Raw genomic sequence first — 23,369 nt, 5'->3', positions numbered from 1 at the left:
GGGCTTGCTGTCAGAAGGGAAGAGTAATGGTACAGAAATATGGAAGTCTGATGAAACATTTGTTGAGGGAGCAAGAAACTTGGAGGATGATCCTTTTGCTCTGCCTCAGGAATGTCAGACCAATTAATTGGCTACCATGTGAGTGGCATTTTGGAGAAGGAAATCAATAGCCCTTTTATTGCTGGGCCTACTCCCAGAGAAACATATGGTGAGAAGTTTGCTTCTTTGAACCCCCTGCATAAACTACAGCAGCAATATCCCTTGGGCTTGTTGGTGAGAAAGCTCCTGGTCTCAGGAGCGCTTTGCCACGTTTTCCCTCTAAATCAGAAATCCATTTTCTGTTTTCTAAACCCAAGTTTATGATTTAGTTATAAACCCTCTGTTATGTTTGTGAGTCCCCTCCCTTTTTTCCCTACTTTGCAGAGAAGGGGGGAAAAAAGGGACTTTCAGAAAGCTGTGAAAGTGCCAGCACAGCATGGGCAGATCCTGGGCTGGGATGTGACTCCTCATGCCACCACCCACTTGCAGATCAAGGGAAGCATTCAGGTGGCTTAAGGTGCCCAGTTGGATTAAATTGGCTTAGACAGAGGGAAGAAGAAACTTCACTTCTGAAGAGTGATCTCTTGGTTGGGAAATTTTTCCCTCTTGTGGGGGAGAGCTGTATCATTGTGGTAGGAGCCTCTTGATGTGGGCTGATACAATCCTGGAGAAGGTGGGATGAAGAGAAACTGCTGTGCAGTGATTGCAGGTGGGGTATAAATAGGCAAAAAAAACCCCTCACCAAAACCAGAGAAGTTATTCTGGTGGTTTAAACACATGCATAGATTTCTCCTGCCTACAGTTCTGTAAAATGTTGGTTTCTTTAGTGTTTTTTTTCCCCTCTAGTTTCTGGTATGCTTGGAAGTAAAAAAACCCAAATGTTAAGATGAATTCTTGCCCTGTTTCTTAATTGTTCAGATACTTGGTGGGGCAGGAGAGATGGAAGCAGCCTAGAAGTTGGGTGGGAGACCAGTTAGTGCTGGAGTTGCTGAGGTGCTTGGTTTCTTCCTTTTGCAAGGATTGGACTGGAGCAATGATGGAACAAGACTCAGATGTTTTAGATACATTGGAGACAGCTTTAAGTTCTATGGTCAGATCCTGCAGTCTGGGAAAGGTGTTGCAGGAGAGTCCTGCCTTTCCCCATGAGCAGTGGCAGCAGTGCCCTTCTGCTGGCCACCTCTTGGTTTCTCTCTGCAGATCTCAGGTTTGTGTGATATGTTCTCTGGAGGTTTTGGAGGGCCCAGAGCTCCTTTCTGCCTATTGTTCAAGGTCTGACGTAATGGCAGATGTCAAAAGTATATGGGCAGTAAAATAGCATTAAATGTAATTTCTTCTCTTTTACAGAGATGCTGCAGTTTGTCAGTAACCAGGCAGGGGACTTCCCAGATCTGTTTTCAGATCACTTGTGTGGCACCTTCCAAGGCAATGGCAGCAGTGGCAGCAGCAGCAGCAGCAGCGGGACCCTGGAGCCACAGCGGTCGTACAGCCAGGCGCAGCTCCAGCCCTTCCCACCAGCCCCTGCCTCCCCCCAACTCCAGACTCTACCAGTCAAAGCAACACAGGCAACACCTCCAGCCCCTCCACGGTCAGCCCCTCTCCTTCAGCCCCGGCCCCCACTCCAGCCTCAGCCTCAGCTCCAGCAGCAGGCCGTGATGATTGCACCAACGTTCAGCTCCGCACCTCAGACCAGGATTATCCAGCAGCCAGTCATCTACCAGAATGCAGCCACAAGCTTCCAAGGTAGTGTTTGAAGGGGTTCAGACTGCCTGGTGTACCTCCAGTTTCTTGGTGCTCAAGATACAGATGTGCCTGCTGCACTCACAGTGAAACAGTGTTTGGTCTCCAGAAGTGCTTTTGGCCACAAGCCTGACAATCCTTTTGTTTCAGTGCTGCCTGTGAGGTGTACCTTCTCCTGCCTCTGTGGCTTTGGAGTTGGGGGAGCATGAGAAATGATCATAAGTGAGATCTTAAGTCATTCTGTGTGACCTCCTCAGAGTTGTCTTCTTGCTGCTGTCCTGTTGTGGCCTCTTGGGAAGCTTGAGGATAGTGTGTCTAAAAATGGTTGTTGGCAGCCTTGTCCTCCCACTGATGGGTCCAGTAGGCAGATCCAGTCCTGAAGCTCCAGTGTGTCCCATGTGGCACTCTGGAATGAAAGCACGTTTTAACTACCAAGCTCTTGAGTGCAGTACTTGCATTGAGCAGAGACACCTGCAGGGATGTTTAATGATGACTGGATGTGAGTTGTCTTGATTCTTTTCAGTAGGTGTTGGTCCTTTATGTGATAAATAGGACCTTAGAGTCCCCTAAGATCAGCAGGAGTGGGGAAGTGCTGGTTGGGTGAATTGTGTAATGTCACTGAAGCATAACGAGTCCTGTGCTATCAGACCAAAGATGTTTTGCTTTATTTTCTCTTAGCTGCTCCTCTGTGTCTCTTTGAAGGCAAAAGCCTTAGAATACAAATTCTAGGTGCTGTGTCCTCTTGCAGGAGGCACCAAAGGAGCTGGAAGCTTCCCACCATGTGGGATATGTTAGGTGAACGCTGCCTACCCAAAAGCTCTGGGAAGAATAGGAGTGAAGCTAGGAGAATTTGCAGGCTCCAGAATGGAGACCTGTGTCTTTGGGCTATTCCTGATTTTCCCTTCTGATTTTCAGTTCTCCAGCCTCAAGTCCAGAGCTTGGTGACATCCTCCCAGGTTCAACCAGTTACCATCCAGCAGCAAGTGCAGACCGTGCAGGCCCAGCGAGTGCTAACGCAGGCTGCCAACGGTACCATCCAGACCTTAACACCAGCCACAGTCCAGACAGTTGCTGCCCCACAGGTCCAGCAAGTTCCAGTAAGTATAAATGTGGAGTGATGCAGGGATCCAGCAGAAGAAGAAATTGCTTTTGCTGGTTTGGTCTCCTGGCTTGCCATGGGGGAGGTGGTGAAGCTTGTGGGGCTGGGCATCGTGGCTAGGATGCCTTTTGTGTGAGAGGTAATTCTAGCCAGCCCATGTTCTAGAAGCGTTTTGCCTCATGCAGGAGGGTCCCTGTTGTAAGCTGTGATATGACATCAGAAGCTGTTTTCACTCAAGCAGCTGCATCAGTAAACTGGGTCTGAAGTACCTTTTGTAACATGGTGCAGCCCAAACAGATTGGAAACTTTCCTTGCCTACTTTGCATGTCCACCATCAACACCATGGCTTACATGGGCTGGCTGATACTGGAATGTTTCCTTCTGATTCTCCTGCCATGGCTTCTTTGATCTTTTTGCTGCTACAGTGTCCTGTGATTTTGTTTTAAAACACACACAAGAGTGAAAAAGTATTCTGTGTCCTTGTGTTAGATGAAAAAGTTTACTGCTAGGAGACTCAGTGTGGCAAGGTTGCTCTGGTTCAGTTGTACAGTGCCATCTGTAGTGCTCTCTGTACTTGAGAGCTCTTGAGGTATTTGGCAAAACAAGAGCAAGCTGTGTTATGGCAACATAACTTACAGCTGGTTTGATCTGCTTGATATTCATGGTACAGATGCTTCCAGTGAGCTTGAGGGAAGGAAGTTACTACAGGTAGTTGCCAGGGCAGGCTGTCCTAGATGTGTTGGACTCAACCTGATAGTGTGGAGAGCTAACTACAGGTGTAATTGGAGAGGGGAAGGGGAGCTTTTCCATCATCTCCTCTGTGCTTTTTTTACATACTTGTTTACATCTGGTGACTGATTTGAAAACCAAAGCCCTGGTGATTCCCTGCTCTCCTCCCTGCAGCACTGTCCAAACTGTCCCATGGTCAGAGTTTGTATCAGGGGCCAACAAAACCCATCCAGGTGATGCAAGGCACCGGGTGAAAGAAACACCTTTGCCATGCACCAAGATACTAAGTTACAGTTCTGTCATCACTTACCTCTCGCTGCTGAGCTCAGGCAAGAAATGTATCCCTCCATCTCCCCTTCACCTTCCTCTTTTCAACCTAGGTTTTGGTCCAACCTCAGATCATAAAAACGGACTCCCTTGTGCTGACAACCCTGAAAACAGATGGTAATCCTGTTATGGCTGCAGTACAGAACCCAGCACTGACGGCACTCACCGCTCCCATTCAGACCACAGCTCTGCAGGTACCAGATGGTTGTTCTCTCCTCGCCGATGTCCTTTCCTCTTAGCGCAAGGAAGTGGTTTGGGCTTTAACCTTCTGCCGCGCTGCGAATGGGAGGGGTTTTGATGGCTGCTGTAGATACATCCAGAGTGAGTAATGCCCTGTTTCTGCCAAGGCTAAACACACAGATTGTACTTGTTTGGCAGCCTCCCATGGCCAGTAAGCAAAGACCAAGGGCACGTTTCTGTTTACCTTTTTCTGGTATTACAAGGAGAGGAATAGGACCTTAAAAATTCCATTTGGTTTTTAACCTCTGGAAGATACTTGAAATGGAAAGCTAACCCACTCAGAATACCTGAGAGATTTCTTGCCCTCCTCAGGGGTGTCTAATAGCAGAATGTTGGATGTGGAAGCTCGTTGAGCCACTTTCCAGGGGGCATTTGCGGTGAGGATTCGCTACAATCGTTGGAGACGGCAGCTGTGCTTCATGGCCTCTACTTCTTATCAACTCAGAAACTTTTGCCCCCCAAAGACACATTTCTTACAGTTTTGTACATGCTGAACAGATATCACTGTTCAAATATTTGTTGTGGGAGATAAAAATGCAAGTGTGGAGTGAACTTTTTACTTCTTCTGCATAGCACGATAGGACTCTTCTGTGCTTGTTAGCAGCCAGGCCAAAGGCTTCAGTTGAGCTGCTTGCTTTTAGGTAACAATTTCACCCAGAGATGAGGCTTATGTGGTAGTGTCTGTAGACACAATCCATAAAGCATTTTAAACACGGTGGAATTTGGTGGAAATCATCCAAGGAAAGGTGCAGGACATGAATCCACTTATTTGTGAAGCTGTGGCTTGAAAGGAAACTGAAGTAATTTAAGATATCCCAATGAGAAGACTATTTCAGAGTCAAAATTGGTCCTCAAGTTGCTCACAGCTAGTTCCTTCTCTTTTGACAGAAGCAGCTCTTGCTGTGTGTAACCTTTGTGTACTTTAGAGAGCACATGTCCCCTTCTCAACCTTGTTTTGCTGGGTGAAGCAATCTAAGCTTTCTTTATTCCAGCTGTCCTAGGAGCCCCTTTCTGCAGCTCCTCTGGTGAGGTTCATCATCTCTTATCACAGAGTTACATATTGCTTTAGTTTGGTGTAGCTGGTTTGTCCTGCACCTAAATGTCCAAGTTTGAGCTTTTCACACCAGTGAAAAGTTTTTAGTTTCTAATCTTAAGGGATTTTTAGAGCTTATGGATCTGGGTTTTTTTCCCCCATTTAATGGAAATCAGACCAACTGCATTGCTGCAGCCAAGGTTTGGTTTCCCACAGCCTTGTCCCTTCTAATGTTATTGTTACCAGTTTAAAAGTAGCATTGCCTGTTACCGATTTGATGACATTGTTTGTCCACAGAAAAGGTGGATTTGAACACTTGAGGTGTAAGGATTGTTAGGAGCAAGGAGGAGTCTTGGTGCATTTCTCTGTTTAGCAGATGAGCAGAGCATGGCATTGGTGCAAGAGTATTGATGCTCTTGACCAAGAGATGCTCTTACTCCACAGTGACTGTGTGTACTGCTATGCCAGTGATAATGCCGTCTAAGGGAGAGGACAGGAAATTGGCATGCCTCTCCTTTTCTGGGCTGTACAAATGTCTTCTGATTCTTCTTGCACATACTCCCATTTCCTTTTATAAACCTTATCTAAACCATGCCTGTTACACATGGTCTTTGTAGACCCTTGTTGGGAGCAATGGCACCATTTTAACAACAATGCCAGTGATGGTGGGACAAGAAAAGATGCCTATCAAACAAGTTCCTGGGGGTGTCAAGCAACCAGAACCACCTAAAGAAGGAGAGAGGAGAACAACTCACAACATCATTGAAAAGCGTTACCGGTCGTCCATCAATGACAAGATCATTGAGCTGAAGGACCTTGTCATGGGCACAGATGCCAAGGTAAAGACATGGGATAAGAGCAAATGTAGTGTCATGAATGCTTGGTTCTCAGATGCTTGTTGCTTTACCAAATGAAGCAGTTGGGCACCTGCAACTGTTAGTATGCACATGTGTTTTGGGATCAGGCTGGTGAGAGACACATGTGCAATGGAGAGTTTGTTAATGGTATTCAGGAAGGGTCACCTATAAAACAGTTGGTTTAATGTTGTCCTGTACTACTGAGCTGTTTGTTGAAAATAAGCTTTACCTTGTTCTTCTGTTAGGCCTAACTTAAACAGGCTCTTTAGGTGGAATACCCAAGTGGATCACAGGATGTTAGGTGTTGGAAGGGACCTCCGGAGATTGTTGAGTCCACCCCCCTGCCATAGTAGGACCATAGAATCTAGCACAGGTTGCACAGGAATGCATCCAGATGGGTCTTGAAAGTCTCCAGAGAAGGAGACTCCACAACCTCTCTGGGCAGCCTGTTCCAGTGCTCTGTGACCCTTACAGTAAAGAAGTTCCTCCTCATGTTGAGGTGGAACCTCCTGTGCTGTAGTTTATATCTATTGCCCCTTGTCCTATCACAGGGAGCAAGTGACCAGAGCCTGTCCCCTCCCTCTTGACACCCAGCCCTCAGATACTGATAAACATTTATTAAATCCCCTCTAAGTCTTCTCTTCTCCAGACTAAAAGTCTGCCTAACCAGAGCTTGCTTAATTGAAGTTGTTTTTCTCTGTATGACTGCAGCAGGGACAAGGATTTACAGAGCTTTCCAATTTGTTTCCTTTAGATATTGAGTTGCAACAACTCCTGCTTGCTCTAATATTAGAAGCTTTTTCACACCATATACTCAGGGTTGTCCTGTTCACTTCACAGGGAGTAGCAGTCTGGATACCTTGCATGGTCTCTGTACAAATATATGCTCTAGTGGAGCCACCTCCTATTGCTGGGTGAAATTGGAAGCTTACATTTTAAAACCATCTGTACTGTCCAGTGGCTTCATGGCACTCTGGACTTGTGTTTACAAGCAAAACTGCTGCTGGAAGCAAATGTTTTCTTGGGGATGGCCAAGGGAATGAGGCAAGGAGAGGACCCTTATCTCAGAATTGAATGGTGGTTAACAGCCAGCTTTTTATTCTATCCCAGAAGAGAGCCACTGGCTTTGTTACTTCCAAAGGATTCTTTCTGGCTGAAACCTAGATGTGAACTCTGTTGTAATTTGGATGTTCATCTGTTTCCACAGTACTGTTCTTATGAGATCTTTCAGAAACCCCAGTCCTTGTGTGCCATTCAAAGTAGGATACCTTACCCACAGCGTGCCCAGCTATGAGTTTCCTTGCAGCTGCTGGGTGGTCCTTTACACCCTTTTATTTTTTCCCCCTACCACTACATGATGCAAAAAGTTGTGGCACCCCTACAAGCAGAAGTAATGCTCTGACACTCTTCATACAGATTTCCTGTAACTTTTAATCCCTTGCAGATGCACAAGTCTGGAGTCCTGAGAAAAGCCATCGATTACATTAAGTACCTGCAGCAGGCCAACCATAAGCTGAGGCAGGAGAACATGGTTCTGAAGCTGGCTAACCAAAAAAACAGTAAGTTTGGGAGGCAGTCAGCATGAATGTAGGGAGCCTCCTGCAGTTTTTTATCCTTGACAGAGACAGAGGATGTGCACATTGCACTCACAATGCCCAGTGCTATGCCGGTGGCACTGGCAGGATGCAGGGTTGAGAACCATGGACATAATGCACTCTTGTTTTGGCAGAGCTGTTGAAGGGCATTGACCTAAGTAGTCTGGTTGACAATGATGTGGATCTGAAGATAGATGACTTCAACCAGAATGTGCTGCTGATGTCTCCTCCAGCCTCTGACTCTGGATCCCAAGCTGGCTTCTCTCCCTATTCCATTGATTCGGAACCAGGAAGCCCTCTCCTCGATGATGCAAAGGTATTTGTGACTCCACTTGTCAGATTCAAGGTGTCTACTTCAGGCATATGTAAGGGGCAAACCAGAAATTCTCTTACTTCTCAAGAGCAGAACCAGCAGACATCTTGGCAAGTAGAAAGTGCATGGCTATCTTAAATGACTGAGCTGACTACCTGAATGTTATTATCTGAGCCATACCGTAGCTCCAGAAGAACTCTATTTAAGCTTCAGCTCCTGTAGAGTCTCTGTGGACTTAACAGTGTGTGTTCATGACCCAAAGAGCCCCTGGCTTTCCAGGTATATATATATATCCAGTGAATAAAGCCAGAGAACTTTGAAATGGATGGTGACATCAGCTGTGGTTAAAAATGAGACCATAAGTAACGACAGCAGCAGAAAGCTGTTAGCTGTCTTCAGCTGGCAGGTTTTTGTGGCTATCACAGACATGAGTCTTCTGGGAGATCCTCAAAAGAGTCAGGGCAGCAAAGGTTAATCCTTGCCTAAGACACTAATCCGGTTAATGATAACTGAAATGACTGGGAGCAGAAGGAAGGCAAAGGCACTCAAATGCTTCAGCTTTATCTTGCTAAGCTAGGGAAAGCTTCACTGCAGTTCTTCCTGATCTTGATCTTAAAAGCAAAGTTCAGAATGTGTTCCGTTCCTGCTCCTTTCCTACCTCTCTCTTGACATAAGCTTTTTTTTTTGGTCTACAGAATGCTAAAAAGTCTATTTTTTTTTTTTCTCCTCTTACTTCTCTCTCACTCCATGCCTTTGAAGGTTAAAGATGAGCCTGACTCTCCTCCCGTGGCCCTTGGTATGGTGGATCGCTCTCGCATGCTCCTCTGTGCTCTCACGTTCCTTTGCCTTTCCTTCAACCCTCTGACTTCCCTGCTGGACGCCCGAGGAACCCCGGAGTCTGAGAGCCTGGTGCGCCACGGCTCGGGCAGGAACGTGCTGACCATTGAGTCAGGTAATGAAGCACAGCAGTTTGGACCACACAGGGTGTCCAAGCTTCCTTGGTCTCCCTAAAGACCACCTCCAGCTGTCAGAGCTGCAGGTCACAAGGTGGACTGTCAGTTTGATTCAGTAGGGTGAGGGTGGGTTTGTGTGTTCAAGGAGTTGTATGACCTTGATTTAGTGGTTGAGGTGGGTTAGTAACTGCAGGGCTAGGCTTGGGAGGAGAGCCAGCTGAGAGTGCTTGGACACAGTTCCCATTTACATCCACATCCAGAGTTGTTCTTGCACAAAATCAGTCATTGATTGGAGTGGTGAGGTAGAAGGGGAAGCCATTTGTAAGCCCAGCAGCCTGGACTCTCAGGGTAGACTCTTGAAAAGTAGTTTAGGCTAAGGGGCATCCTCATGTGCTCACCACTCTTTGAAGCATGGTCACTTTGTGTTTGTTTTAAGGTAACTGACTGCTTTTCTGTTTGCTTTTTAATGTATTTTTTGATGTAAATAATAAATAGGTGAAGCATTACTTCAGAAACAGTTGCTGTTAGGGTCTTGCAAGGGGCTCATTCAATAATGTTCATAGTTTAGAGTACAGCAACACTTTAGTGTACATCTGGGGAGGGCAGGATGTGCTGTAGGCATCCTGTCATTTCCCTGGCTGGTAAATAAATTTCCTCAGTGTTGTTTTGTAAACTTAATTAAGACTAGGAAATGACATTGGAGTATTTGAGTACTTATGGGGTACCTGATAAAAATGGAAGTACAAGGTACTTGAGGAAAATTCAGTGCTGACTCCCTGGTTTTAGAAATCAGTCTTGTAAAACAGCTATTTATATTTGGTTGGGAATGTTGTGGCTTGGAGTTTGGATGAAGAGCTGATGGGGCAGGTCCAGAGGAGGGCCACGAAAATCATCAGGGGGTTGGAAAACCTCTGCTACGAAGATAGGCTGAGGGAGCTGGGGGTGTTCAGCATGAAGAAGGCTCCAGGGAGACCTTAGAGCAGCCTTCCAGTACCTGAAGAGGGCCTTACAGGAAGCATGGAGAGAGACTGTTTACAAAGGCCTGTAGTAACAGGATGAGAGGCAATGGCTTCAAAGTAGAGAAGAATAGATTTAGATTTGATGTAGGAAGAAGTTCTTTACCATGAGGGTAGTGGAACACTGGAACAGGTTGCCCAGGGAGGTAGTTGAGGCTCCATCCCTGGAGATACTGAAGATGAGGCTCAACAGGGCTCTGGGCAACCTGATCTAGTTGAGGATGTCCCTGCTGACTGCAGAGGGAGTTGGACTAGATGACCTTTGGAGGTCCTTTCCAACCCAGACCATTCTATGACTCTACAAAGATGCTTCCTCACCAGAATGCAGTCTTTGCAGAAGTTGATAGCACAGGTGGCAAGCGTAGCAAGGCACCTGCCCCCCTGCTTGGCACTGGTGAGGCTTCACCCTGAGAACTGTGTGCAGCTCTGGGCCCCTCACTTCAGGAAGGATCTTGAGGTGCTGGAGCAGGTTCAGAAGAGAGCAACCAGACTGGTGAGGGGGCTGGAAGGAAAGTCATATGAGGAGAGGCTGAGGGAGCTGGGGGTGTTCAGCCTGGAGAAGAGGAGACTCGCGGGGGGACCTTATCACTCTCTACAACTACCTAAAAGGAAGTTGTAGTCAGGCTCTTCTCCCAGGCAACCTGTGACAGGACAAGAGCATGGCCTGAGGCTGTGCCAGGGGAGGTTTAGGTTAGATATTAGGAAGCACTTCCTCACAGAAAGGGATTAGGCACTGGAACGGACTGCCCAGGGAGGTGGTGGAGTCACCATCACTGGAGGTCTTTAAGAAGATTGGATGTGACACTTGGTGTCATGGTTTAGCTGATGTGGTGGTGTTAGGACATAGGCTGGACGTGATGGTCTCGGAAGTCTTTTCCAGCCTCAATAATGCTGCGATCCTTCTGGGTCTGCGTTCATCCTGTTGCTAGCCTTTTGGGGTCTGGATTAACTTTGTACCTTCCCTTTTGGGATGCCCCCCGCAGATGCGGGTGGCTGGTTTGGCTGGATGATGCCCACGCTGATCCTGTGGCTTGTGAACGGAGTGATTGTGCTGAGCGTGTTCATCAAGCTCCTCGCGCACGGGGAGCCGGTGACACGCCTGCACTCCAGGTCCTCGGTCACCTTCTGGAGGCACCGCAATCAAGCAGACCTGGATTTGGCACGGGTAAAGTTGGCTTTTGTTTTGCTCCCAGTGCATCTTCTAGAGTGGGGTGAGTGTGGCCTAGTGAGAATCCTATTACAAGAAGGATCTGGACGTGCTGGAATGTGTCCAGAGATGGGCCACAAGGGTGATCAGAGGGCTGGCGCTCTTCTCCTATGGAGACAGACTGAGGGAGTTGGGGCTATTCAGTCTGGAGAAGAGAAAGCTCTGAGGAGACCTTATTATGGCCTTCCACTATCTTAAGGGGGCCTACAAAGAAAGCTGGGGAGAGACTTTTTAGGGTGTCAGGTAATTATAAGACTAGGGGGAATGGAACAAAACCAGATATGGGTAGATTTAAATTGGATGTTAGGAAGAAATTCTTCCCCATGAGGGTGGTGAGACACTGGAACAGGTTGCCCAGGGAGGTGGTGGAAGCCTCATCCCTGGAGGTTTTGAAGGCCAGGCTGGATGTGGCTCTGAGCAACCTGATCTAGTGTGAGGTGTCCCTGGCCACGGCAGCAGGGTTAGAGCTACATGATCCTTGAGGTCCCTTCCAACCCTAACAATGCTATGATACTATGATTTGGCACTTGCAAGAGTGTGATATTCCACGAGTGGATTATCCTGACTGATTTCAGACAAGCTGGTGCTAGGTTGTTTTGAGCAGATTGCTGTCCTCTATCAGACTACATTAGTGAGTCATAGACATCAGCACTTTAAGAGGCTTCTAACTTCTGTCCTTGTTCCTTGCTGCTGTTATCTTGTAATGATGTTTGGCAGCAAGGTTTTGGATTTAGTCCAGAATCTGGCCTGCATTGTGACTCTGCCTGCTGTCCTCTATCCTCTTGGAATTCTTCTCCATGGTTGAGGCAATGTTTAGCTTTTGTTATGGGGACCCTGAACTTCCACGTTTGAGAAGGCAGGAAGCTCCTTTCACCTAGTGCTGATGTGTCTCACAGGCAGTGCAGGACCAGAGCCACGTGTGGAAAGACCTATAGGGCCAGATGGAGCTGCTATGAATTGTCCTCATGCTTCCCAGGAAGGACTGTGTTGACTTCCCTCAGCTAAATGTTTTGTCCTAGTTTGCACATCAAGTTTGTCTTTCTCCCAATGCTGAGGAGGTCCCCAAGTGCCTCTGTGACGGTGCTGCTGGTTGCTGACCCTTCCGTGGTGGTGCTTGCAGGGGGATTTTGCCGCAGCTGCGTCAAACCTGCAGACCTGCCTGTCGGTGCTGGGCCGAGCGCTGCCGGCCTCCCGCCTGGACCTGGCCTGCAGCCTGTCCTGGAACGTGATCCGCTACAGCCTGCAGAAGCTGGCGCTGGTGCGGTGGCTGCTGAAGAGGACCTCCCCTCAGTGGCGGGCAAGGGAGGCCAACGCAGGCTTCGAGGACGAGGCCAAGACCAGCGCTCGGGATGCGGCTCTAGCCTACCACAAGCTCCATCAGCTCCACATAACAGGTAGGAGCAGGGGTGGCAGATCTGCTGTCTTTGTTTTTGCTGAATGAGGAGGCTCAGAGCTGATCCTGGGGGATACAGGGAGAGCACGATGGCCTCCCTCCTCTGGGATGGCTGCTGTTGAATATCAGCCTGACACATTTCAGGAGCTACTTGCTGAAACACAACAGGTTCATGCAATATAGGAGCTCTGTAAGAACAACTGAAGCAACAGCAGTGACTTGAGCTGTGTTGTGGTTTAAAGCTGTTCCATGAGTCCAAAAGGAACAGATTTAGGTTTCCTCCCCCTATCCCTTTTTTCCTGGTAGGGTGAAAGCAAATTAGGCAGGAGAAAGGAGAGGTAAAATCATGGAAGAAATGGTCTGCAATCAGTTTGGAAGTAAAAAGGTAATTTTTAACAAAATATATATAGCATTTGAGTAACAGGGAAAGTTGCAAAGGTATAAGGAAAAGGGTAAATGGGAAAACACACAAAACCAGGCCCAGCTGGCATTGGATTCCCTTGATGGAAATGGATTCGGTTCTTTAGAAGTGCAGATGCAGCATGGAGGCAAGCCACGTGGTGACTCAGGAAGCAGGAGCAGCAGGGACCCTTCTGTCGAGCAGGGGAGGCAGGGGGAAAGAGTGAACCAAAAAATGGCCCCCTTTAAATAGGCTTGCTGGATGGGAAGGGGGAGTGGAATGGACCCCCTCTTCCTGGAAGGGGGAAAACCAAATCCCTCTCTCTGCCTACCTGGATCAGGTTTCTTTTGTCCACCCTGGGGGCTGGGTTCTTTTCAGCCCCCTTCCAAGGATGGGTGTAACCTGGCAAAAGTTGCATGTTCTTGAGTCTGCAGGTGTGACTGAGAGCCTTCCCCAAGCAGCAGCTGATTGAGTCCATTCACTCCTTGCTGCTGTTAAAGGCTTGTGTCATCCTTATTGCTTGGGGAATGTGATGTGGAGGCAGGGGCTGGGGTTAATTGCTTGGAAATATTTTTTTTTCCCAAGCTGTGTAGAGTGCAGATTGCCAGTTGGTGTTGATGTGCTTTGAAAACTTGTGCATGTGCACATGTTCTGAGGAAGTGCTTGAACGTTCCTCGTGAATGGCTGTTTTTGCCGTTTCCTTGGCAAACCAATTTGCAATGTTAATAGGCTTCCCAGCACATCAGAAATCCAAGCTGAACTTCCTTCTGCCTAATCATGCTGTGTGAATTGCAGCCGTGCCACCAGGGAGAAGGAGTTGTCCTTAACATCTGTGTGGGTCCAGGTGTGGACTGCAGAGGGCTTCAGTTTTAACGCAGCGATGAATAGAGCAAGGCAGAATTTGCTGATGACTTTCCATAAAATCATAGAACGGTGTGGGTTGGAAGGGACCTTAAAAGATCACCTAGTTCCAGCCCCACTGACGTGGTCATGGGACACTTTCCACCAGGTTGCTCAAGGCCTTGTCCAACCTGGCCTTGAACACCTCTTGGGGAGGCAGGGACCCACAGCCTCCCAGGGAAACCTGTTTCGGTTTCCCACCACCCTCACTGTGAAGAATTTCTTCCTAATACCCAGTCTGAATCTACCCTCCTCCAGCTACAGTCCATTCCCCCTTGCCCTGTCACCACAAGCTTGTTTATCACAACTGATTTAGCTGTTCAGGGCTGTCTCAGAGAAGCGAAGCTGTGGCTACTAACTTTGATATCTGTGAAGGAAAGACTTGGTTGCAGTTGTTCTGTTGCCTGAACAGAAAGTAGGCTCTCATGATCTCTTTAGGGTAGTAGCCCTGCAAAGTCACCATAGCATTTAGTAACTGGTGCTACGGCATTAAAAGTGAACATTGTTCCTTTCTCTCTTGGTGCAGGTAAACTTCCCTCCAGCTCAGCTTACTCGGGCTTGCACATGGCCCTGTGTGCTGTGAATCTGGCTGAGTGTGCAGAAGAAAAGATCCCACCCAGCACAATGGCAGAAATCCACCTGACAGCTGCAGTCGGCTTGAAAACCCGCTGTGGAGGCAAACTTGGCTTCTTGGCAGTGAGTTGTTGCTTCCTCTTCCATCACACCTCCAGGCAGAGCTCTAGAGAGGCCTGCAAGCTGGCATTGCCATAGCTCAGGGCATCTGCTGGCACTGCAATTACAGTATGTCCTGCAATTATGATACGAGCTGTAATTACGACGGGACCTTTGTCCCCTGTGGTGTGTCGCTTTCCCTGGATGCTGTTCTCAGTCTTAGCCTCTCCTTTCCCCAGAGCTACTTCCTGAGCCAGGCTCAAAGCCTGTGCAGCTCGGAGCGGAGTGCCATCCCTGACTCATTGCGCTGGCTGTGTCACCCCCTGGGGCAGAAGTTTTTTGTGGAGCGAAGCTGGACAGTGAAGTCTGCTGCAAAGGAGAGCCTGTACTGCACCCAGAGAAACCCTGGTGAGAGCCACTTGTGTCCTCAGTGTGAGGCCTCCCAGCACTTTGAGCCTAGCAGTCCCTGCACTTCTGGTGGAGACTCTGTTCTTGTATGTCCACCCTGCTTGTGGTCTTGGTGGGCAGGAGGGGTTGTGGAGCTGAGAGGCCTCTCCTCGAGCCTGCTGGCTCTCTTCTCTTTGTATGTTGTACCGTGTCACCTCATTCCTGTCTACATGCTGAAACACATCCTGGGTATGGCCCTGAATGTCTGGAAGGTGGCTTTGGGGTGACTAAAGTTGATTCTCTGCAGAGAAATGCCATCCCTGTCTTGCTGTGTGCCAGGAACCTGGCTGTGTGCCATTGCCCTTTGGCTGCAGCGACACAGAGGTGTTTGGCCGAGGGCTGCGGCTTTATAAATGGATCAAAGGGTTTAAAAAGAGCCATAAAACTTAGTCTTTAGATTAATTCCTCAAGAATTTCCCTCTCCAACAGTTTGTTTCTTCTTTTTGATTGTGTCAGGAGGTGGCTATCACTATATTCAAGTGAAACATTTTGGTTTCTTCTTCCTCTCTAGCTGATCCTATTGCACAAGTTCATCAGGCGTTTTGTGAGAACCTGCTAGAGCGAGCGGTGGATTCACTTGTGAAGCCTCAGACTAGGAAAGAAGTAGCAGGACAAGAGGAGGAGGAGGAGCCATGGTAAGTTTATGTCCTGTGCTGGGGGCTGCTGGCTGCAGCTGCAGGCTCTGAGGCAGAGCTCCTAACCATTGACCATATGCTCAGGGGCAAACTGCGTGGTTAGTCCTTGTTGAAGACTTGAAAGGATAATGTCAATGTGACCACCACAGCTTCATAGACAGTGAGCTCTGCCTCTTCCTGTTAAACACTCTGAAGCCAAAAGTGCAGCCAGGTACAGTAAGGATTTCTGGTGTTGGCTGGCACCCAGGGAGGTGGTGGAGTTGCCATCATTGGAGGCGTTTAGGAGGAGACTTGATGGAGTGCTTGGCTGCATGGTTTAGTTGATTAGGTGGTGATGGGTTGGACTCGATGATCTTGAAGGTCTCCTCCAACCTGGTCTGTTCTGGTCTGGTCTATTCTATTCTTTTCTATTCTATAACACTGGTTAATTCCTGAACTGGATGGATTGTGCTGTCTCTGCTGACAAAAAGTTTAGTGTTCAGGAGCACTTCAGTTAATGTGCCCCAGCCACTTCTATAGACCAGAGCAGATATCCAGGGCTCGAAGAGTGTGAAGGTCTGGCAGCTTGGATAGTGACCCCCACCAGCTCACTACCTCATGTGTTAGGATTATTCTGCTAACTGAAGTGCCACATTTACCAGCAGTGAAAAATCAAACTGACATGTGGCAAGAGCGTGAGTGGTGATGTTGGCCAAAACTGGCAGTCTCTAAGCTCTGTGACCAAATGAAAGGGGCCCATAGGTTGAAATCAGAGCAGCTTCTTTTTTACTGAGCTGTGCCCAGGTCTTTTGTAGACTCCATGGGAAGCAGAGTCCCAGCCTTTACCAGTGACTCTGCACAGTTTCTAGCTAATCTCCAGATATGCTGATGGCAAGCAAATGCTGCAGAAATCTGTGAGAAGCTAGGCAAGGATCCTGTCCCCAAAATTGTGGGTAAAAGCCTCAAATGGGAAGACATCCCAGTTTCCCTATCTGTATAAGGGAAATATTGCATGCTTAGCTATTTTTTTTTCTCCCCAGTCTCACATCTGTCTTCTAGCACTGTTGCAGAGAAATGAGCAGCACTTGGGTCTAATTGCTTGCACAATACAAATGCTTGCAATTAGGTGCTGCTGTTGATGATGAGAGAAGGTGTCAGGACTTTTGTGAGTGAGGTGGATTGTCAATACAGTCCTGGGAGTCCCGACACCATGTAGGAAGGTCTAGCTTTAGTAATGCAGCAAGGCTTTTTGTCCTCCTCCAGGGGTAGGAGCTCAAGATCTGCTGTAGCATGTTCCAGGAAATGAGATCATTGCTGCATGTGCTCCTTCCTCTGACCAATGCTGTGAATGTGTCGTCATTTGCATTTGTGCATGTTTGCATATATGCAAAGAGTCACCCACAGAAGTGTAGTTCAACTTCTTTTGAAGGTAGTGATTAAAAAGGAGCCTGTAATCAACTTGCAATATGTCATGTCCAGTATCTCTGTAGCTGAGGTGAGGCTCTTGGGGTTGACTCTAGGTCTGTGCTGGTCATCTTGCAGGGGAAGATGCAAGGCAGTTTCTCCCTGAGCATGTCTGTGCACTTCCACTCTCAGGGTGCTCTCTTCAGTCCAGCAGTGCTGTGTGCCTTGTGAAGTTTGAGCTTTCTGCAAGTGTGACAGTTTTAAACCTAGTATGAAAATGCCTTGTGACTGCTGAGAGATGCCTTCAGGCTTTGGTACCTCCTGTTTGGCACTGTAGCAAAGGTCTGCCTTGCTTCTTGTTTCAGCGAGTTCTCCAGTGCCATGGAGTACCTGAAATTGCTCAACTCTTTCTTGGACTCAATGGGAAGTGGAGCCCCACCCTTTGCCAGCAGTTCTGTACTCAAGTCTGCCCTGGGTAAGTCTGGCAGAACAAAAGCTCTCCCAGTAGCAGGAGCTATTGCTGATAACGTAGCACAACTTCTCCAGCTCCAGGCCAGAAGCACAGTCCCTGGAGCAGGACTTGATTGCTGAACAGCAGCACACCGTGGTGTGGTACAGTGGCTCAGACTGTAGCTGGGAAGGCTCCAAACTGACTGTGTCATCATGTTGAGTGCTCGGGTGGGGCTGCTGTTGTTTGCATTGCTGGGCACGTTCCAAGCTGAGCCTTGTGCCCTCACCTGAGAGCTTGCTCCTGACACTGCAAATTGTGAGGGAAGGATAAAGAATGTAAACAAGCCTAGCAGTGTTGCAGCTGAGGTACAAGGTGGTTTAGTTTTCCACTTAATTACCTATTGGACCAAATACAGGTTGACCTCACTTCCACAGCAGCTGTCCTGTATATTCCTCAGTCCCCAGAGATCTGCAGTCCCTGCTGTTGGCAAGCTCTGGGCATGTACTGGGAGGTGCTTGGTGAGGTGCTTGGTTTGGTCCTTTCATGTATATTTAGCAGGACAGTGAGAGCTGTAGACTCCCTCTGAGCTGTGAGCTCATCTGGGCTTGGGTGGTAGCAGACTGCTGGAGTATTCATCATGCTTGGTGTTAGTACAGACAGCACCTGGCGTCTCTGGATGCTGCTGGAGCTTTAGGCACAGACTAACTGTGCTGTACCTAAAATGTATAGAGCAATCAGGGAAGGAAGATGAGGTATTTCTTCTTCTAGGGATTGTTTTTTGGTATAAAGGGAAGTCTATACTTGGATCAATGGTGTCATGACATTTAAAAGCAGGACAGAGTAGCACAGCAGATGTGCTTTGGCTCTAGGTAGGCTTTGGGAAGTTTTGAAGGGGCTGTTAAATAATAGAGAAAGTTAATTAGGGAACCTGATTTGCTGGCTTGATGGTGACAAGTGCCAAGGCACAGTATACACAAGTGGAATTGTTATTTTGGAGTGGTGAGTGGAGATCCTTGTTGGGGAGAAAGTTAACAGATTTTCTAGACAAGTAGATAGACTAAACTCTTGTTGACAAGAGTATACAAAACTCTGCTTGCAGTCAGGTGCAAGGTGTTTGCCTGCTGCCAAGTTCTTTTGTATTCCTGCATACACATTTCAGTGTTTGCCTGGATGGCTGCATTCCTGTGGGATCAGTTTGGGATCATTAGCATTGATCTCAGCAGAAGGCACTGGCAAGGATAGGTGATACCTGCCCGCTTTGATGAGCAGGGTGGAGCCAGGTATCCTCTCCTGGGCTGCAGCCTATGATTTGCATTTGGGAGTACAGTGTTCAGCTCTAGGTCCCTCCAGCTTGAAAAAAGACAGGAACCTGCTTGAGTGAGTCCAGAGGAGGGCTGTGAAGATGATCAGGGAGCTGAACACCTTCCCTATGAGGACAGGCTGAGAGATTTGGAGTTGTTCAGCCTGGAGAAGAGGAGACTCTGGGGACACCTTACAGCAGCCTTCCAGTGCTTAAAGGGGGCCTACAGGAAAGATAGAGAAGGGACTCTTTTATCAGGGAGTGTAGTGACAGGACAAGGGGTAATGTTTTCAAACCACAAGAAAGTAGATTTAGAGTAGATATTAGGAATAATTTTGTTTTACAGTGAGGGTGGTGAGGCACTAGAACAGATTGCCCAGAGTAATTGTGGATCCCCTCTGCCTGGAAGTGCTCAAGGACAGGTTGAGCAGCCTGCTCTTGTGGAAGGTGTCCCTGCCCACGGCAGATGATATTCAGGGTCCTGTCCAACCCAAGCCCTGCTGTGGTTCTGTTCCGCAGGCCCCGACGTGGTGTGCCGGTGGTGGTCGGCAGCGGTGGCGATGGCAATCGGCTGGCTGCGCGGGGACGATGCGGCTGTCAGGTCACACTTTGCGGACGTGGAGCGCATGCCAAAGACCCTGGAGACATCAGAGTGCGTAGGCCCCCTCCTTCAGCTTCCAAACCTCTGCCCCTTCTGAGCAGGGGGAGCTCTTCCCCTAATGCTATCGTGTAGGGCTACCCCTGCCTCGCTCTGCAGTTGCACGCCTCCTGTGCTCTGGGCCAGAAGAACGTGACAAGTGTGGACGTGCTCAGCAGCTCATGTGTAGGTCGAGGCTTGTAGGCTGATACTAGAACTAGAAGTGCACTGAAAGTGTCAGAATTGCTTCTTGAGAGATGTCTTCTAGCTTTGTTCTAATTACACAGCCTCCTGCCTTCCAAAGGCAAGCAACAAAACTCATGTGCTGCTGGAAAGGCTGGTGTCACCATCTTGGCTTTTTTGCATGAAAGTGTCTTTGCCAGTTTCCTTTTAGTCTGTGTAGGTGACTGTCATCTTTTTTCAGTCTAAGAGATGATGATATCTCTGCCCTTGAAGGTAGGAGGGTGAAAGCTGATGCTAGTTGCTGCTTGATCAAGCTCGGCTCCTGGGGCTGCCCTGTGGCAGCATAACATGGTACTGCTTGCAAGCAGTGCTCCCTTTCTCTTTCAGGAATGCCCTGGTGAAAGCCACCTTCTACGTCTGTAAAGCCATGCAGGCCTCACTGTCTGGGAAGGCAGATGGACAGCAGAGCTCCCTGGGTCACTGTGAGAGGGCCAGCAGTCACTTATGGAACAGCCTCAACATGAGCAGCGGTGTCTCCAGCACCGTCCTCAACAACGTAAGAGCTCTAAGCCCTGGGTTAATCCATGGTCTGTCTTGATTGTTGGGCTGGTCTTGCTTGGGGTGTATCAGTTCCCTGTTGTGTCTGCATTCTCCATCTATCCTGTGTCTTACAGGAGTAGAGGGGGAATTTCTTTAATTTCTTGGAGAGGGCATTTGACATCTTTCTTCCTCTGCTGTGTGGAGGAGTGGATCTGCAAGTACATTGTTTCCCTGGCATGGTCTCAGAGAGCTGAACTCTTTCTCCTGCCAGTAGCTGTCATCCCTTTCTGGTGGTGCTTTAACGACTTTGAATTTTGCCCACAGAAAGCCATCCATCTCTGTCCTCCAAATGGAGTTGCCTACACCTGTAAAGCAGGACCTCATCAAGTCGAGCCTGCTCTGTTGCAGGCAGCACTCCTAAAGTGTGCAAACCTTCCTCTGCGAAAGTGGGACTGTGCCATGCTATTCCTGAGTTTGTGTGGGGCTTGTTTCTCCTCTTTCCAGGTTTACCTAAAGCTGGAGCTTCCCTTCATGGCATATGGGACACAGTTCTGGTCCCTTCTGTCTCTCCTGGGTGGCAGCTGTAGTGCATTGTAGTTGCATTGCATGTTGTGGCAGTAACTGTGCAATGTTTCTGCAGTGCAGTACAGAGGCACTCACCACTTCAGCAGCACAGGTAGAGTCCTCAAAGAGCAACAAGGACAGGGAGCAATGCACAGGGGCCTCAGCAGATGGGGAGAAGGGATTTGGGCAGCCACTGAGGGCTGTGTCAAGACTACTTCTTGTTTTTTTTGGCTCTGCAGGTAGCAAGGCTGTCTCTTTGCTGTTTGCCACTAGTTGGTATCACCATTTGGGCAGGAGAGCCTCTGCAGAAGGATGGGGCATTGCTGCTCCAATACCCCCTTGGGCATATCTTGTCAGCGGTGGGGTTTGGGCCAGCTTTGTGGAGGTGTTGGCTCTCCTGGAGGGAACAACTATTTCTCAGGTGCTTGTTCCTTAGGCTGGACCTCTTGGTGCCAAGCCCCAGAGATACCACTTGAGCAAAAAGCAAAGTTGTACTCCCTTCGGTGCATCTGGTGGGGCACAACTCAGCTGGGAGGGCTGCGGAACCCTTCGGGGTGGGCAGGAGGTGGTGCAGATGCCCTCCCACGGGCTGTGTTGGTAGCAAATGACCTGCTGCTCACCTGATGGGTTGTGTTAATGAGCATGTGTGCCCGGGCCCCCTGGCTCTTGCAGATGATCCAGCTGCTGGCCTGTGACTTGCTGCTCTCTCTCCGCACCAGCCTGTGGCAGAAGCAGGCGAACGCCAGCCAGGCTCTGGGTGAGACCTACCACGCCTCAGCCCCCGAGCTGACAGGTTTCCAGCGGGACCTGGGCAGCCTGCGCAAGCTGGCCCACGGCTTCAGGCCTGCCTATCGCAAGGTAAGGGCCTCCTCTGCCTCCAGCTTACCCACAGCCCTTTGTGTTGGGGGTGGGGGGGAAGCTGCAGTCCTTGGAAGTTTAGGGCATTCATTGGTTTGAGTGGTTTGGATGCCTAGGGTGGGATGGTCTGCCGTGAGCAGCCTCCATAGTTTCTCTTGGTGGATGATAAAGGGGTTCACATAGGAGTCTGGTGCACCTGAGAAGGCATCCACCTTAGTTTCTTCCTAGAAAGCCATCAGCATGGCTGTGTTGCCAAGCAATACAATGGCATCTTGTCCCTTAATTTGGCTTCAGACTGGGTCAGTCCCTTCAGGAAGTGTGGAAGGAGGCTTCCTTGGCCATGTTGGCTCTGGAGAATCAGGTGCATGCTGTATCTCTAGAGCCCCAGGTGACTCTCTGTTTTTTTCCCCCCCCCCCCCATTCTGTTCTGTTTAGTCTATGTAGTGTTGAGCCTCTGTAGAGGAAGTGTAGTCCAATGCCTGGAGAAAAGGTTTGTCCTAGTATTGTCCAAACTCTGGGTTTCAGAGTTTGATGCTCTTATCAGAGTGCTGCAGTAGCAGCCTGGGGTGAGATGCCAGCCTGGGCCACAGTACCAGGATTCGCTCTCCCAATTTTCTGCCCTGTTCTCTGCTTTTGTTCCTCCTCTTTTCCAGGCCACTCACAGTTACATGTTGAAAGACTTTTTTTTTACCTTCCTTCCCCTCCTCACAGTTGCCCTGACCTGCAAATTCCCCAGGTGGGCAGATGAGGGATGAGGGAGGGAGTGGGTCTCTGTTGTTGTCAAGGTGTCAGTGCTCTGCTTGTGAGATGTGGTGGCTGAGGGATGACGTGAGTTCAGTTGCAGCATCACCCCTGTGCCAGCCTGCCTCTCACCCCCATCCTGCCCTCCCTTCTAGGTCTTCCTCCACGAGGCCACGGTGCGCCTGATGGCAGGTGCCAGCCCTACTCGCACCCACCAGCTGCTGGAGCACAGCCTGAGGCGACGCACACCACAGAGCAATAAGCAAGGTGGGTCAGGGCCCAGGCAGTCACCCACTGCCTGTGAAGCTTGGAGGGGACAGAGCTCAGGCGGAGTTGGGGAGCGTGGCTGCCACCTGCAGCATCTTCCGTGTGTGAGGCTCAGGGAAAGGAGCTCCTGTCAGCCTATGGCTCACAGCAACGCTCTGCCACACTCTGTACGTGAGCTGCCAGCCCTGGGCCAGAGGCATTGGGGAAGAGGCTGGAAAACATCTGCCTTTGTGCAGCCATGCATGCACAATACTTGGCAGGCTGGAGTTCAGGGCAGTCGATGCAAAAGCAGAATCCAGGATATTGTGACCAGCTGGGTAGATGAGGGGAGAGCAGTGGATGAGACAACTTCAGCTTCAGCAAGGCTTTTGACACTGTCTCCCATGGACATGGGACAGTGGCTTCAAGCTGGAACACAAAAGGTTCAACATAAACATAAGGAAAAAAAGCATTTTGAGGGTACCAGAGCACTGGAACAGGCTGCCTGGAGAGGTTGTGGAGTCTCCTTCTCTGGAGACTTTCAAAACCTATCTGGACATGTTCCTGTGAAACCTGATCTAGGTCTGTCTGGATTAGCAAGAGGGTTGGACTGGATGATCTCCAGAGATCCCTTCCAACCCCTAAATGGGAGAACCAAAAAACATGATGCTGTCTCCTGTGGGGTTTTAAGAAAATGGACAGATGTGAATGGCAGCATTCCTAGGGTTCATCATTCCCTTCACATAGAACACACAGCATCAACCAGGTTGGAAGAGACCTCCCAGATCATCCAGTCCAACCGATCACCCAACCCTAACTAATCAGCTAGACCATGGCACTAAGTGCCTCACCCAGTCTTTAGGAAGTGAAGTGA

General features: G+C 49.0%; 1 protein-coding gene across 1 annotated transcript in view; it reads left to right on the top strand.

The window, feature by feature from the left end:
- The window catches only part of SREBF2 (sterol regulatory element binding transcription factor 2), a 29,492-nt gene that overhangs the window by 3,403 nt on the left and 2,720 nt on the right, over window positions 1-23,369 (top strand). The window contains exons 2-18 of the mRNA XM_054167651.1: window positions 1,384-1,779; window positions 2,692-2,873; window positions 3,985-4,125; window positions 5,822-6,043; window positions 7,506-7,620; window positions 7,791-7,972; window positions 8,729-8,921; window positions 10,922-11,103; window positions 12,266-12,539; window positions 14,365-14,534; window positions 14,750-14,918; window positions 15,469-15,592; window positions 17,341-17,450; window positions 19,246-19,378; window positions 19,934-20,102; window positions 21,323-21,508; window positions 22,405-22,516. Coding sequence (XP_054023626.1) covers window positions 1,384-1,779; window positions 2,692-2,873; window positions 3,985-4,125; window positions 5,822-6,043; window positions 7,506-7,620; window positions 7,791-7,972; window positions 8,729-8,921; window positions 10,922-11,103; window positions 12,266-12,539; window positions 14,365-14,534; window positions 14,750-14,918; window positions 15,469-15,592; window positions 17,341-17,450; window positions 19,246-19,378; window positions 19,934-20,102; window positions 21,323-21,508; window positions 22,405-22,516 — 3,060 coding nt within the window. The remainder of the gene's footprint in view (window positions 1-1,383; window positions 1,780-2,691; window positions 2,874-3,984; window positions 4,126-5,821; window positions 6,044-7,505; window positions 7,621-7,790; window positions 7,973-8,728; window positions 8,922-10,921; window positions 11,104-12,265; window positions 12,540-14,364; window positions 14,535-14,749; window positions 14,919-15,468; window positions 15,593-17,340; window positions 17,451-19,245; window positions 19,379-19,933; window positions 20,103-21,322; window positions 21,509-22,404; window positions 22,517-23,369) is intronic.

The sequence above is a fragment of the Dryobates pubescens genome, chromosome 15 (assembly GCF_014839835.1).
Source record: "Dryobates pubescens isolate bDryPub1 chromosome 15, bDryPub1.pri, whole genome shotgun sequence".
NCBI classification, from domain to species: Eukaryota; Metazoa; Chordata; class Aves; order Piciformes; family Picidae; genus Dryobates; species Dryobates pubescens.
Note: the sequence above shows the minus strand (reverse complement) of the source record. Positions and strands in the feature narration are given on the sequence as shown.